Raw genomic sequence first — 17,537 nt, 5'->3', positions numbered from 1 at the left:
CTGGTTCTGGTCCTGGTCCTGGTCCTGGTTCTGATCCTGGTCCTGATCCTGATCCTGATCCTGATCCTGGTCCTAGTCCTGGTTCTGGTTCTGGTCCTGGTTCTGGTCCTGGTTCTGGTTGTGATCCTGATACTGATCCTGATCCTGGTTCTAGTCCTGATCCTGGTTCTGGTTCTAGTCCTGATCCTGGTCCTGGTTCTGATCCTGGTTCTGATCCTGGTCCTGGTTCTGGTTCTAGTCCTGGTCCTCGTCCTGGTTCTAGTCCTGGTCCTGGTCCTGGTTCTAGTCCTAGTCCTGATCCTGATCCTGGTTCTGGTTCTGGTTCTGGTTCTAGTCCTGGTCCTGGTCCTGGTCCTAATCCTGGTCCTGGTTCTAGTCCTGATCCTGGTTCTGGTTCTAGTCCTAGTCCTGATCCTGATCCTGTTTCTAGTCCTGATCCTGATCCTAGTCCTGGTCCTGGTCCTGGTTCTAGTCCTGGTTCTGGTTCTAGTCCTGGTTCTGGTCCTGATCCTGGTCTTGATCCTGATCCTGATCCTAATCCTGGTTCTGGTTCTGGTCCTGGTCCTGGTTCTTGTCCTGGTTCTGGTTCTAGTCCTGGTTCTGGTTCTACTCCTGATCCTGATCCTAATCCTGGTTCTGGTTCTGGTTCTAGTCCTGGTTCTAGTCCTGATCCTGGTCCTGGTCCTGATCCTGGTTCTGGTTCTAGTCCTGATCCTGGTTCTGGTTCTAGTCCTAGTCCTAGTCCTGATCCTGATCCTGTTTCTAGTCCTGATCCTGATCCTAGTCCTGGTCCTGGTCCTGGTTCTAGTCCTGGTTCTGGTTCTAGTCCTGGTTCTGGTCCTGATCCTGGTCTTGATCCTGATCCTGATCCTAATCCTGGTTCTGGTTCTGGTCCTGGTCCTGGTTCTGGTCCTGGTTCTGGTTCTAGTCCTGGTTCTGGTTCTACTCCTGATCCTGATCCTGGTCCTGGTCCTGGTTCTGGTTCTAGTCCTGGTTCTAGTCCTGATCCTGGTCCTGGTCCTGATCCTGATCCTAGTCCTGGTCCTGGTTCTTGTCCTGGTCCTGGTTCTGGTCCTGGTCCTGATCCTGGTCCTGGTTCTTGTCCTGGTCCTGGTTCTGGTCCTGGTCCTGATCCTGGTCCTGGTTCTTGTCCTGGTCCTGGTTCTGGTCCCGACCCGTGCTGCTGGTGCTGTGGATGCTCCGGCTGCAGCAGCAGCAGCTCATATTTATCCTCCATCATCGCAGCTCGTTCTCCGGAAGCCGCCGCCATTTTCTCAGAAGCTTTGACATCAGAGTTTTTCCCATGATGGATGCAGGAATCCACACCTTCCCACTTTGTCAGGTTCCACAGAATCACTTTCCTGACTCACTCTGGGACCAGCGTGTCAGCAGGAGCACGAGGAGCAGAACCAACATCTGCAATCAACCATGTTTACCGTCAGAACATCAACTTTGACCTCGTTCACCACAGAAACGACATGCTGCCAAGAATCACTGTGGGAAAAATGTTGATGAAAACGTCTCAGTCCATAGTCAGATTATTTCACTGGGAAAATGTTTTGTTATAAATTTATTTATCTGTACATTTTTATCCACAGGTGAACTCAGAATGTTGCACCAGAAACTAAACTACAGCACTTGTTTTTACATTTAGTGTTTTTAAATTTACTGTTTTTACATTTAGTGTTTTTACAGTTTGTGTTTTTACATTTAGTGTTTTTACAGTTTGTGTTTTTAAATTTTGTGTTTCTACAGTTTGTGTTTACATTTAGTGTTTTTACAATTTGTTTTTACAGTTTGTGTTGACATTTAGTGTTGTTACATTAAATGTTTTACCTTTTTACATTTAGTGTATGTACATTTAGTGTTTTTAAATGTAGTGTTTTTACATTTAATTTTTCACATTGGGTGTTTTTACATTGAGTGTATTTACATTTTGTGTTTTTACAGTTTGTTTTTACATTTAGTGTTACTTTACATGTTTTTACTGTTTGTGTTTTTACTTTTTTACATTTAGTGTATTTACATTTAATGTTTTTACAGTTTGTTTTTACAGTTTGTATTTACAGTTTGTGTTTACATTTAGTGTTTTTACAGTTTGTTTTTACATTTAGTGTTTTTACAGTTTGTTTTTACATATAGTGTTTTTACCGTTTGTGTTTTTACATTTACTTTTTTACATTGAGTGTTTTTACATTTAGTGTTTTTACAGTTTGGGTTTTACAGTTTGTGTTTTTACTTTTTTACATTTAGTGTATTTACATTTAGTGTTTTTACATTTAGTGTTTTTACAGTTTGTGTTTTTACATTTACTGTTTTTAAATTGAGTGTTTTTACAGTTTGTTTTTACATTTAATGTTTTTACACTTTGTGTTTTTACATTTAGTGTTTTCACAGTTTGTGTTTTTACATTACCTGTTTTTACATTTAGTGTTTTTACAGTTTGCTTTTACATTGATTGTTTTTATGATTTGCGTTTTTACAGTTGGTTTTTACATTTAGTGTTTTTACATTTAGTATTTTTACAGTTTGTGTTTTTACATTTAATGTTTTCACAGTTTGTGTTTTCACATTTAGTGTTTTTACATTTTATGTTTTTACATTTAATTTTTTCACAGTTTGTGTTTTTACATTACATGTTTTTACAGTTTGTTTTTACATTTAGTGTTTTTACATTTAGTATTTTTACAATTAGTGTTTTTACATTTAATGTTTTCACAGTTTGTGTTTTTACATTACATGTTTTTACAGTTTGCTTTCACATTGATTGTTTTTACGATTTGCGTTTTTACAGTTTGTTTTTACATTTAGTGTTTTTACATTTACTTTTTTACATTGAGTGTTTGTACAGTTAGTATTTTAACATTTAGTGTTTTTGCAGTGTTTATGTTTTACATCCTTAGATAAAAGACTACAGGACTTTAGGGTCGGGGTGTGTTGGCTGCATGCTGACCTTTGACCTGCAGCTTGAGGGATTTTGAATCTAAAATAAATTTAAATGTTTCTGCTCTAATTTGATGGAGAATGATTCAGGGTTTCCTGCGTCTCGGTCCGGTTCTGCTGAACTCTGACTCATTCGTCAGTCGGCTCTTCCTGCCTCCTCTTATTGATCCGGACCTCTAGAACCCGGCCGGCCTGCAGCCAATCAGAACAGTTTCAATTTTCCAGCAGAGGTGTCGGCTGCTGCGACGTAGCGGTGATGAAACGCTGCATCATCCCTGTGGGTTTCCCTGCTCATGTTCCCAGAAAGGCAGGGAGCGTCGTAAACGCTGCATGTGTCGAAGCCTGTCCTGCTGGAGGCGCCGGCTGCAGGACAAGACGAGTCCTGCTGCAGCTGCAGGATCCACAAAACAACCACACTCATGAAGAGCAGCAATCATCCACCAGAAAGTCAGTCAACTATAAATTAACAATCTAAAGTTTTAGCTGCCAAAACATCTGCAGTCAGAATCCAGATCAGAACCAAACAGTTTTATTTCTCTTTACAGTAAATCTTTATTGTCTTCACATCAGATGCAGACGATGTTCTGTGGAAAGTTGCATCTGTATGGATGGTTGGTTGATGCTCCGTTAGAAACATAGAAAGTCACTGGTGTGCAAAAGTATCTGACACATCTGCTGCCTTTACAAACATAATAATGCAGATGGAGAATTTTTTATCCATCTGCACATATCTCCATCAGATATTTAAACATTTTCAGGTTTTTAAGTATCTGAACATTTAAAAATCACAAAAAAATGCGTCCAAATACAAAAACATCAACCTGTAACAGAGATATTGTGGAAAGAGAATGAGAGGAAACTTTGCATCATCAACTTTTTGCTCTTTTTGAGACATTAAAGATTTAATTTAAATATTTGTAAAGCAACAGGGAGCAGAAGTGAAAGGATTGGTTTGTTCCTGGTATCAAACTAGAACAGATCCAACAAACATTCGTGTCCTTGCTAACTAGCTTAGCATGACATGTTTGGTAAGTCCAAAGTCTTGTTTTCCACAGCAGTGGAGCTCAAAGTGGGTCCTGGAGGCTCCTGCATGTTTTAGTCTCCCTGGTTTAACACCTGGATCCAGTGATGCTCATTAGAGGCTGAAGAGGAACATTGACAAGCTCAGGATGTTGTTTCTTCCAGCAGGGAGAGGATAAAGCATGCAGGACGCCTCCAGGACCCACTTTGGGCTCCGCTGCTGTACAACATTACCAAACCACTAGAGCAGGAGCATCAAACTCCAGTCCTCTGCTGACCTGCAGGTTTTAGATGAGCCACAGGTACAAAAGGCTTCATTCCCTCCTCCTGGTGTGGATGGGTCTCCAGAGTCCTGCTAACGACCCGATTATTCTGGTCAGGTGCTGCAGCAGAGGCTCATCTAAAAGCTGCAGGGCAGCAGGACTGGAGTCTAGACCGGTGTTTCCCACCCCGGGTCCTCAAGGCTCACTGACCTGCATGTTTTAGATGTCCCCTGCTTCAACACACCCCATTCAGGTGACTGCAATTCAGCAAAACCCTGTAAACCAGCCATCAATTGAAATCGTGTGTGTTGAAGCAGAGGAACATCTAAAACATGCAGGTCAGTGAGCCTTGAGGACCCGGGGTGGGAAACACTGATCTAGGTTCTCCTGATTCTTGAACTCTGGTATCAGTTTCAGTTTTTTACCCTCTGTTGCCTTAATGGCATCAGTTCCAGTTCCAGTTGTCTCTCCTAATTCATTTTGGGTCTTCAGCCTCCCCTCAGTCGATGACGCCAGATCTTCAGCCGGTCTTGAAACAACAGTTGCTGCCCAACTTCATTTCCATCTCCAGCAATAATTAAATGACTGATTCCCATCTGGTTTCCGCCACAGAACCGAATCAGCACTTCTGAAAGTGACAGTGACCTCCTCCTGGCTGCTGACTCTGGTTTCATTCAGTTTCTCATAACATCCTGCTTGACATCATCAAATCCTGTCTTGGTATTTTAATTCAGCTGGTTTCAGTCGTTCCTCTCGGTCTGCTCCCGTTACCTCAGGTGTTCCTCAGGGCTCTGTCCTGCTCATTATTTACTTTCTCCCCCTTGGTTACACTTTCCACAAACATAATATTCAGTTTCACTGCTATGTGGATGATTCCCATCACCTGAGTCTGTGCTTCTACTTTCATCCCTCACTGATTGTCTTCCTGAAATAAAACCCAGGTTCACTCTTAACTTTCTTAAATTAAATTGCAATAAAACTGAATTTGTATTAATTGGTACTTAATCAATACTAAGTAAAGTTGAAAGCTCCTAAGGTGAGCTTGAGTGTCAAGAAAGGCGCCTACAAATAAAATGTATTATTATTATAAATCTTTGTCAATATTCTGCTAATGTTGCAAAAAAACATTTAAATACTGCTGTGTTTCTATTACATAAAAATGAAAAGAAAATCAGGCCTGAATAAACTTTTTCACGCCACAAGTCATTAAAACATGAGACGTTTTCATAAATCAGCCGCGGCGCATCATCATCATCTGTCAGCCAATCAGAGGAGGCGTCTGATTCAGGATGGAGGCTCCGAATGCGGCGTTTTGGGGGAACTACAGTCGGCCATTTTACAGAAGAGCCGGACTGACACCGAACTGTGCGCTGCGTTTTATGACCGGCAAACCAGGTGCGCTGTTAGAGAAACCCATCATCCTCCTACGACTTCCTGTGTCTTCGTGGTTCTCACCTGCGGAAACATCCGGCTGACGATCACATGACTCGGGTGACGTGAAGAAAATGTTTATGTCTGGCTGAAAAACACAGTTTTTTTAAAAAATTGGCCTGTTTCCATTAAGCAAATCTTTATTTGAAGGGGGGTGAATAAGACTGTCATAACACCTGTTATAAACATGTCATAACACCTGTCATAAACATGTCATAACACCTGTCATAAACATGACATAACACCTGTAATAAACATGACATAACACTGTCATAAACATGACATAACACCTGTTATAAACATGTCATAACACCTGTAATAAACATGACATAACACTGTCATAAACATGACATAACACCTGTTATAAACATGACATAACACTATTATAAACATGTCATAACACCTGTCATAAACATGACATAACACCTGTAATAAACATGTCATAACACCTGTTATAAACATGTCATAACACCTGTTATAAACATGACATAACACCTGTTATAAACATGACATAACACCTGTTATAAACATGACATAACACCTGTTATAAACATGACATAACACCTGTCATAAACATGACATAACACCTGTAATAAACATGTCATAACACTATTATAAACATGACATAACACCTGTAATAAACATGTCATAACACCTGTCATAAACATGACATAACACCTGTTATAAACATGACATAACACCTGTTATAAACATGACATAACACCTGTTATAAACATGACATAACACCTGTTATAAACATGACATAACACCTGTTATAAACATGTCATAACACCTGTTATAAACATGACATAACACCTGTCATAAACATGTCATAACACCTGTCATAAACATGACATAACACCTGTAATAAACATGACATAACACTATTATAAACATGACATAACACCTGTAATAAACATGTCATAACACCTGTAATAAACATGACATAACACTGTCATAAACATGACATAACACCTGTTATAAACATGACATAACACCTGTAATAAACATGACATAACACTATTATAAACATGACATAACACCTGTAATAAACATGTCATAACACCTGTAATAAACATGACATAACACTGTCATAAACATGACATAACACCTGTTATAAACATGACATAACACCTGTAATAAACATGACATAACACTGTCATAAACATGACATAACACTGTAATAAACATGCCATAACACCTGTAATAAACATGACATAACACTGTCATAAACATGACATAACACCTGTAATAAACATGACATAACACTGTTATAAACATGACATAACACTGTCATAAACATGACATAACACCTGTTATAAACATGACATAACACTATTATAAACATGACATAACACCTGTAATAAACATGACATAACACTGTCATAAACATGACATAACACCTGTAATAAACATGACATAACACTGTCATAAACATGACATAACACCTGTTATAAACATGACATAACACTGTCATAAACATGACATAACACCTGTTATAAACATGACATAACACTATTATAAACATGACATAACACCTGTAATAAACATGACATAACACTGTCATAAACATGACATAACACCTGTCATAAACATGACATAACACTGTCATAAACATGACATAACACCTGTAATAAACATGACATAACACTGTCATAAACATGACATAACACCTGTTATAAACATGACATAACACTGTCATAAACATGACATAACACCTGTCATAAACATGACATAACACCTGTAATAAACATGACATAACACTGTCATAAACATGACATAACACCTGTAATAAACATGACATAACACTGTCATAAACATGACATAACACCTGTAATAAACATGACATAACACTGTTATAAACATGACATAACACTGTCATAAACATGACATAACACCTGTTATAAACATGACATAACACTATTATAAACATGACATAACACCTGTAATAAACATGACATAACACTGTCATAAACATGACATAACACCTGTCATAAACATGACATAACACTGTCATAAACATGACATAACACCTGTAATAAACATGACATAACACTGTCATAAACATGACATAACACCTGTTATAAACATGACATAACACTGTCATAAACATGACATAACACCTGTCATAAACATGACATAACACCTGTAATAAACATGACATAACACCTGTTATAAACATGAATAAGCCTTCATGAATATTTATGACTGCCGTCATAAAGCGTCATTAGGTAAATTACGACACTTTTAATACAAAGTTGACATTATTCAAAATGTCTGTTATGACAACTTGACATTAACCAATAAATCATTACTGTTTAAACTTTACCTTTAACAACATAAAGTTACATAATTTTTAAAGTGCAATCAGTAAAACTTTTAAGTCAAATTTATATCAGTAATGATTTCTTGGTTAATGTCAAGTTGTCATAACAGACATTTTGAATAATGTCAACTTTGTATTAAAAGTGTCATAATTTACCTAATGACGCTTTATAACAACAGTCATAAATATTCATGAAGGCTTATTCATGTTCATAACCGGTGTTATATCATGTTTATAATATTCAGCCCCTTCAAATAAAGTTTTACCACAAATTTATGTTTGTAGTTCAATTTAGAAAATGTTATGGTGAACGGAAACGCAGCTATCAGTTCACTGCAGCATTACTCAACATATTATTCTTCATTCTGCTGCTCTGACTGCACACACACACACACACACACACACACACACACACACCCCACGACGCTGCTGAGCGGTTGATGTAATGGTGAATTGCGTTAAGCATTAGGGGTGGGAGGGGAATTAACACAGACATCAATAATGGCCGGATTAGTGAATAATTTCCTCTTACTTTCATGACTCAGATTGAATTCATCTGGAGCTTTCATGCATGTTACCGTAAACGTCTGACACGTTTCGTTTCATCGGCAGGTCGGTGGCAGGTCTCTGCAGCGCCTGGCAGGTGGAGCTTCAGCCACTTCTGGGTCTGGGAGTCGGTCGCTGTGATGAAAAGTTTCCCTTTGAAAACATTCAGAAACTCCTCTGGGTTTTTATGATGAATTCACTCCCACCACTTCCTCTGGGGTAGATATGAGCTGATGATCAAATCACTGCGGGGAAAATTACGTTCAAGCTTCCACAACACAAGCTTAAGAAAAACTGAGCAAATTCTGTCAATGAAGACAAAACAAGAAATACTTTTGTTCTGGTTCTTCATCCCCGGAACCAGAACCACCGATCTGGAACAAACGTCCAGAAAACTGCAAAACTGCTGAAACATCGACTCTTTCAAAGTGGACACACAGTATCTATGTCAGGCAGTTTACATTACAGATACTTAAAACGTAGTTTTGACTCGACATAGCTACATTTTCTTGGTTCTGACTGAAAATTTAAGATCTGCACTCATAATCTGACTAGCAGGAAAAATAATTTAATCAGTTCAATCAATGCAAAATAATGAATACGTTCAATAAATTGAGGTTATTCAGCACAGATTGATTCAGAGATGTCAAGAATTACAGACATGTTCACATGTTACAGTCAGAAAGTGCTAGCTAGCTAATGCTAATGCTAAGAAGGTCACTGAATACATTTGAATCATGTGTTCAACAAAATAAAAATGGCAAACGCGTTAAGCCGTTTATGTAATAATGATATTCCAAACATGCAGTACATGGTTTTGACCTCAAGGAGCTAAAAGCTGGGCTGCACAGTGGCGCAGTTGGTAGAGCTGTTGCCTTGCAGCAAGAAGGTTCAGGGTTCGATTCCCAGCCCTGGTCTTTCTGCATGGAGTCTCCATGTTCTCCCTGTGCATGGTGGGTTTTCTCCAGGTACTCCGGTTTCCTCCCACAGTCCAAAAACATGACTGTCAGGTTAATTGGCCTCTCCAAATTGCCCCTAGGTGTGAGTGTGTGTGTTCATGGTTGTGTGTCTCTGTGTTGCCCTGCGACAGACTGGCGACCTGTCCAGGGTGACCCTGCCTCTCGCCCGAAACGTTGGCTGGAGATAGGCACCAGCACCCCTCCCGACCCCACTGAGGGAAAAAGGGTGCAAGAAAATGGATGGATGGATGGAGCTAAAAGCTAGCACACATGCTAACATTAGCAGAATGCTACCGCTAGCAAAACAGCCTGGATGTCATATCAATATGTTGTGTGGGTTAATACAACCAAACACCAAATATTTTTATTTGTTTACTTGTAACTTTAACAACCCTGAAAAAAAATCACTGCGAGAAAAAAAATGGCGGATTTGTGAAAGTGGTTAACTGGAAGTTCAAATCTACAACAAAGATGAAGAGTAGAGTTTAAAAACTGTAAGAGAATAAAGAAAACTGGACAGACTGAGACTGAACTCAACGTTACGGCTCACAAAACAAAATGTGTTTAACATCTGAAAATGCTGGGTCTCCTTTAGATCAGAGTTAAACAAACACTTTGTCTTTGATCAATAATAAATAAATCAATGATTTTAGTCTGTTTTCCAACTTTTCATCTTTGTTTTGTAGAGTCAACATAAAGTTCTTTGCTTGTTTTTGCATCAGCTTGTTGCTGAAATGCTTTAAAATGAAAACAGCCGTTTTAAGCCGTTTCTTAAAGTCCGACTGGATCCTCTGCAGAACCAAAACTGCACCGTCTGAACATCAATTTTTACTCCAAACACAGAAGCAGCAGCTGAAGTCCGAGTCTCTCAGAAGTGACTTTTGACTGATGAAACAGAAATGTATTGTCTTTATGAAACAGTCGCCCTGGAAACGGACCTGAGAATCACATTAATGTGCAGCAGCTGAGAACAAATATGGTTTGCAGTTTTTTGAACTCTGGAGCGAACTCTGTTTGAGTGTCCATGAAAAGTGAAAAACTGGATTTTTAATTTAATTCCAGCTGCATCAAAACGATGAAGATCACCTGCCGCAGCCTCTTGACGTCCAGTGGTGGGAACAAAACCTGACACGTTTTTATCCAGTAGAAGAAATTACTCGAGTTAGAAGAAAAAAAATTTTGGTTAAAAGGAAACTGAAGTGCAGAGTAACTGAAAAAACATCATTTCATATTAATAACTTAAATAATCAGACAAATCAAAACAAAGTTATGAGAAAATGATGATATTTTAAAAACCAGATTGACAATAATTTATTTTTATCTCAAAAACTTACTCGAGTGAATGTAATTAGCAGCAGGTGATCCAGGCCCCGCCCAGAACTCCCAGCATGCTGAGCGGGACCAGCGGCTGCCGCGGCCCCGCAGGTCCCGCAGCAGCGACGGGCAGCAGGTGGACGCCCTGCCCGCTGCCGGTCATGCTGCGGGCGTCCTGCAGGGCGCCTACCGCGGCTCCGCTGGAGTTCAGGTCCCCGCTGGCGGTCAGGTCGAACACGCATGCGTGGTAGTAGACGTCCCGGGTGGGAAGCAGCGCGGCGCAATGAGCCTCCGCGGCGCCGGCGGCGTGCGGCGGCGTGCGCAGCGCGTCCACCCGGTGGGAGGCGGGGCAGCCCCACACGCACAGCTGCAGGTCGTGGTCCGGGTGGAAGGCCTCCAGGACGCCGCGGGGCGAGCGGACGGACAGGCCGAGCGAGCGGCCGCTCTGCCGCACCACCAACAGCGTACCGATGTACGCCGCCCGGATCTCGGCGTGCCGGCCGGGACTGTCGGTCCGCACCGTCAGGACGCGGCGGCCCCGTCGCTCGCCGCTCCACTGAGAGCCGTCGGCGAAGGCAGCGGGAACGTGATCCAGCTCCGCCTGGTACAGCTGCTGGTCGGTACACTGCCGCCAGCTCTTAAAGATGATGGTGATCTGAGACAGAGAGGCAAGGCGGGAAGAATGTTTAGTTTAGCTTAGCTCCAACTTAACTAAACATTTAGCTACAGCTAATATTAGCTTAGCTCCAACTTAACTAAACATTTAGCTACAGCTAATATTAGCTTAGCTCCAACTTAACTAAACATTTAGCTACAGCTAATATTAGCTTAGCTCCAACTTAACTAAACATTTAGCTACAGCTAATATTAGCTTAGCTCCAACTTAACTAAACATTTAGCTACAGCTAATATTAGCTTAGCTCCAACTTAACTAAACATTTAGCTACAGCTAATATTAGCTTAGCTCCAACTTAACTAAACATTTAGCTACAGCTAATATTAGCTTAGCTCCAACTTAACTAAACATTTAGCTACAGCTAATATTAGCTTAGCTCCAACTTAACTAAACATTTAGCTACAGCTAATATTAGCTTAGCTCCAACTTAACTAAACATTTAGCTAGAGCTAATATTAGCTTAGCTCCAACTTAACTAAACATTTAGCTACAGCTAATATTAGCTTAGCTCCAACTTAACTAAACATTTAGCTACAGCTAATATTAGCTTAGCTCCAACTTAACTAAACATTTAGCTAGAGCTAATATTAGCTTAACTCCAACTTAACTAAACATTTAGCTAAAGCTAATATTAGGTTAGCTCCGACTTAACTAAACATTTAGCTACAGCTAATATTAGCTAAGCTCCAACTTAACTAAACATTTAGCTACAGCTAATATTAGCTTAGCTCCAACGTAACTAAACATTTAGCTACAGCTAATATTAGCTTAGCTCCAACTTAACTAAACATTTAGCTACAGCTAATATTAGCTTAGCTCCAACTTAACTAAACATTTAGCTACAGCTAATATTAGCTTAGCTCCAACTTAACTAAACATTCAGCTAGTGCTAATATTAGCTTAGCTCCAACTTAACTAAACATTTAGCTACAGCTAATATTAGCTTAGCTCCAACTTAACTAAACATTCAGCTAGAGCTAATATAAGCTTAGCTCCAACTTAACTAAACATTCAGCTAGTGCTAATATTAGCTTAGCTCCAACAATTAAGCTAAATATTTAGTTGGAACTAGTATTAGTCTAGGTACCACTAAGCTAATTTTTGCTTTATTGGAAGCTAAACTAATAGCTCAATTTTAACCAATATAAGTTAGAGCTAATAGTTTATCTCCAATACAAATGTTTAGTTAGAAAGCTAAATAATTAGTTTGAAGCTAAATATTTTTAGATTTAGCTCCATTGTAAGCAGTAAGTTAGCAAGCTAAATATTTATCTCCCAGATAAATGACTTTTGACTGTGTAACTTCACAAACACACATGTGGTGATGGTGCTGCCACTACCAGAGCAGCAGCCGCCATGCTCACAGCGGCAGCCAATCATCTGCCAGCAGAGGAAATGAAAGCCGCCAGCTGAACTTTGACCCACCTTGGTGACGACCGTGTGGTGCGTCCCGTGACTGGCTGGCGTGCTGGTGACCTGCACATACAGGTAGTCGTTGTCGATGAGAGGCCACGCCCCCTGCACCGCACATGTGTGGAAGTCGTCGCTGAAGGTTCGGATGTGTGGGTCTCCGAACACGCTGCAGTGCCGGTACTCAGGCGCCCGGCCCTCCCTGATGACGAAACTCCGCTCGTAGAGGCAGGCGTCCCCCGACACGGCGCCCTGTGGGCGGGGCCAGGGCCGGACCGTGGGCCCCGCCCGCGGGCAGCGGTGCTGGATCAGCAGGTCCTCGATGCCCTGCACCGCTGAGTGGTAGGCCAGGTCTCCGCGGCACGGCCGCGCCACCCGCTTGGTGCACAGGCTGTAGGAGCGCAGCGCGCTGCAGTACGCCGAGTCGCTGCTGAGCGCCGCGCCGCCACCGCCGCTCAGGTGGACGGTCGCAGCAACAAACTCAGAGTTACACCTCAGGATCCGGCAGGAAGCTCCCACTGAGGAGAGAAGGCTTCATATGGTCATAAAGTCTGGTTTTAATCTGGGCTTTTATTTTGAAAATGATGCTGGAAGCAAATCCACAGTTTTCATGAATAAACATTCAGACTGGCAGAAGTGTTTTTATTTATTCAGCCGTCTGACAGCAGAGGGGTCAAAACGTTTGTGCCTGAATTGGTTGCTCGTTGCGTTCTTCGGAAAAAAATGACCAGATTTTTGGCTAGTTATTATTTTATAAAAACATACATTTTTGTTTTGTCTCTTATTTAAAGAAAAAGTAGCTAATTTGTCATGACTCACTTTTTTTAACAAAGTGGCTAAATATGTCGCTAGTAGCTTTTTAAAAACATCACCAGATTTACTGTTGCTAGTTATGTTTTGGAAAAAAAGTTGCTACATTTGCTAGATTTTTTGCAATTTGCTTTTTTTAACGAAATATTGCTAAATTTATTACTGGTCCTTTTTTTACAAAATCAACAGATTTGCTTTTTATAGAGAGAAAACTTTCTAAATAATCATTAAGTTGGCTGCTGTCCTTTCTCTTGTCCCTGGCCACGCCCCTTCCAACAACCTCCAATCACACCCAGACGTGGCCACGCCCCTTCCAGCAACCTCCAATCACACCCAGACGTGGCCACGCCCCTTCCAACCACCTCCAATCACACCCAGACGTGGCCACGCCCCTTCCAACCACCTCCAATCACACCCAGACGTGGTCACGCCCCTTCCAACAATCTCCAATCACACCCAGACGTGGCCACGCCCCTTCCAACAATCTCCAATCACACCCAGACGTGGCCACGCCCCTTCCAACAATCTCCAATCACACCCAGACGTGGCCACGCCCCTTCCAACAATCTCCAATCACACCCAGACGTGGCCATGCCCCTTCCAACCACCTCCAATCACACCCAGACGTGGCCACAAATCACACCCAGACGTGGCCACGCCCCTTCCAACCACCTCCAATCACACCCAGACGTGGCCAGGCCCCTTCCAACCACCTCCAATCACACCCAGACGTGGCCACGCCCCTTCCAACCACCTCCAATCACACCCAGACGTGGCCACGCCCCTTCCAACCACCTCCAATCACACCCAGACGTGGCAACGCCCCTCCAACAATCTCCAATCACACCCAGATGTGGCCACGCCCCTTCCAACCACCTCCAATCACACCCAGATGTGGCCACGCCCCTTCCAACCACCTCCAATCACACCCAGACGTGGCCACGCCCCTTCCAACCACCTCCAATCACACCCAGACGTGGCCACGCCCCTTCCAACAATCTCCAATCACACCCAGACGTGGCCACGCCCCTTCCAACAATCTCCAATCACACCCAGGCGTGGCCACGCCCCTTCCAACAATCTCCAATCACACCCAGACGTGGCCACGCCCCTTCCAACAATCTCCAATCACACCCAGACGTGGCCACGCCCCTTCCAACCATCTCCAATCACACCCAGACGTGGCCACGCCCCTTCCAACCACCTCCAATCACACCCAGACGTGGCCACGCCCCTTCCAGCAACCTCCAATCACACCCAGACGTGGCCACGCCCCTTCCAACAATCTCCAATCACACCCAGACGTGGCCACGCCCCTTCCAACCACCTCCAATCACACCCAGACGTGGCCACGCCCCTTCCAACCACCTCCAATCACACCCAGACGTGGCCACGCCCCTTCCAACCACCTCCAATCACACCCAGACGTGGCCACGCCCCTTCCAACCACCTCCAATCACACCCAGACTTGGCCACGCCCCTTCCAACAACCTCCAATCACACCCAGACGTGGCCACGCCCCTTCCAACCACCTCCAATCACACCCAGACGTGGCCACGCCCCTTCCAACCACCTCCAATCACACCCAGACGTGGCCACGCCCCTTCCAACAATCTCCAATCACACCCAGACGTGGCCACGCCTCTCCGTGTCTCTTGGCTCCGCCCACTTTCGTGGAGTTATTCTAAATTTGGGGGCGGGGCTTTACTTTCACAGGGTTTAGTTGCACTTTAAAAATGATCTCAAAGTGATGCAACAGTTTTAGCCTGTATCTCCCAGAGAGTTTCTGACTCCGTACCTTCAGGTAAACGCAGCTGGACCAGCAGCAGAGTCAGGTGGATGCAACGTTTCCATGGCAACCTCGTCTCCATCGGCGGCAAGCAGCGGCCTGAGAGATGACAGACGGGTCACAGAAGGTCACACAGCTGTCGGAGACCCTCTGGTCATCAGAGGGGCTCGTTTCCATGGAGACGCCGATGGGTTTATGGGATGTAATAAGTCATCTACTCAATCATCTACTGGGTAAATCTGCTTCCTCTGAACTGATCAGTGTCATGAGGCCCAGTTCTGTTTGGTCCACCACATCTCAGCCACCAAAACCACCAGAACCATCATCAGAGTCTTACTGGGTCACAGGAAGCTGGACTTTTCCCGACCCAGTTCAACTCAGGATTTTCCAAACTGTGATGTTGGTTCTGACCTGGTGAATTATCCAGAACCTTTCGAATTTAACCGGTTTCTCCGTCCTAACTTAGACCTTCCTGCCTTCCACTGCTGGAGTACTTCCTGTTTTCCATCCAATCAGAGGGCAGAGAGACACGCCCACTCCGTCATTCCCTCCAATCAGATCTCAGCTCTGACTGGTTCTGGAGAAATCGGACCTGGCGGTTCTGTTCAACCGGTAAGAAAATAGTGCAGAGTGTGACTATTGGTGGGGTGATGCTGTGGGCCCTTCTTCCTCCTCCTTAAGGAGTCACCGTGGCAACCAGTGGCTCAGTGTCACTGGGAAAACGCGGCTCAGCTGGGAGTCGCGTTTTCCAGCTTTCCCATCAGTTTCCACGGTCCAGATCAGGTAGGAAACGCTGGAATGAAACGGCTTAACGACCTCCTCATAGATCGGGTCTCCAGAGCCGACGACCTCGTTACTCCACTCAGGTGGTGCAGCAGAAACGCTGCAGGGCCCTCAGGTGGTGCAGCAGAAACGCTGCAGTGCCCTCAGCGGCCATAAGGTGGTGCAGCAGAAACGCTGCAGGGCCCTCAGGTGGTGCTGCAGAAACGCTGCAGTGCCCTCAGCGGCCATAAGGTGGTGCAGCAGAAACGCTGCAGGGCCCTCAGGTGGTGCTGCAGAAACGCTGCAGGGCCCTCAGCGGCCCTCAGGTGGTGCTGCAGAAACGCTGCAGGGCCCTCAGCGGCCCTCAGGTGGCGCTGCAGAAACGCTGCAGGGCCCTCAGCGGCCCTCAGGTGGCGCTGCAGAAACGCTGCAGGGCCCTCAGCGGCCCTCAGGTGGTGCAGCAGAAACGCTGCAGGGCCCTCAGGTGGAGCAGCAGAAACGCTGCAGGGCCCTCAGCGGCCATAAGGTGGTGCAGCAGAAACGCTGCAGGGCCCTCAGGTGGTGCTGCAGAAACGCTGCAGGGCCCTCAGCGGCCATAAGGTGGTGCAGCAGAAACGCTGCAGGGCCCTCAGGTGGAGCAGCAGAAACGCTGCAGGGCCCTCAGCGGCCCTCAGGTGGAGCAGCAGAAACGCTGCAGGGCCCTCAGCGGCCCTCAGGTGGTGCAGCAGAAACGCTGCAGGGCCCTCAGGTGGAGCAGCAGAAACGCTGCAGGGCCCTCAGCGGCCCTCAGGTGGAGCAGCAGAAACGCTGCAGGGCCCTCAGGTGGAGCAGCAGAAACGCTGCAGGGCCCTCAGGTGGTGCAGCAGAAACGCTGCAGGGCCCTCAGGTGGTGCAGCAGAAACGCTGCAGGGCCCTCAGCGGCCATCAGGTGGTGCAGCAGAAACGCTGCAGGGCCCTCAGGTGGAGCAGCAGAAACGCTGCAGGGCCCTCAGGTGGAGCAGCAGAAACGCTGCAGGGCCCTCAGCGGCCCTCAGGTGGTGCAGCAGAAACGCTGCAGGGCCCTCAGCGGCCCTCAGGTGGTGCAGCAGAAACGCTGCAGGGCCCTCAGGTGGTGCAGCAGAAACGCTGCAGGGCCCTCAGGTGGAGCAGCAGAAACGCTGCAGGGCCCTCAGCGGCCCTCAGGTGGTGCAGCAGAAACGCTGCAGGGCCCTCAGGTGGAGCAGCAGAAACGCTGCAGGGCCCTCAGGTGGTGCAGCAGAAACGCTGCAGGGCCCTCAGCGGCCATCAG

The 17,537-nt window shown here is 44.6% G+C and overlaps 1 protein-coding gene across 2 annotated transcripts in view; it reads right to left on the bottom strand.

Annotated features, from left to right (window-relative positions):
* Positions 1-8,862: 8,862 nt before the first annotated feature.
* hjv (hemojuvelin BMP co-receptor) overlaps positions 8,863-17,537 on the bottom strand; it is a 10,967-nt gene continuing 2,292 nt past the window's right edge. Inside the window, exons 2-5 of one of the 2 annotated variants that reach the window (XM_081597453.1) lie at positions 15,497-15,586; positions 12,904-13,406; positions 10,823-11,457; positions 8,863-10,613 (exon numbers count right to left, since the gene is read on the bottom strand). In XM_081597453.1, the coding sequence (XP_081453579.1) occupies positions 10,837-11,457; positions 12,904-13,406; positions 15,497-15,569 (1,197 nt within the window). In that variant the 5' untranslated portion in view covers positions 15,570-15,586 and the 3' untranslated portion in view covers positions 8,863-10,613; positions 10,823-10,836. Of the gene's footprint in view, positions 11,458-12,903; positions 13,407-15,496; positions 15,587-17,537 lie in introns of both variants that reach the window. The other variant, XM_081597452.1, reaches the window with a different exon arrangement.

This window comes from Poecilia reticulata, chromosome 16, assembly GCF_904066995.2.
Source record: "Poecilia reticulata chromosome 16, P_reticulata-male-v2, whole genome shotgun sequence".
In the NCBI taxonomy this organism is placed as follows: domain Eukaryota; kingdom Metazoa; phylum Chordata; class Actinopteri; order Cyprinodontiformes; family Poeciliidae; genus Poecilia; species Poecilia reticulata.
This window is presented reverse-complemented; position numbering and strand designations above follow the sequence as displayed.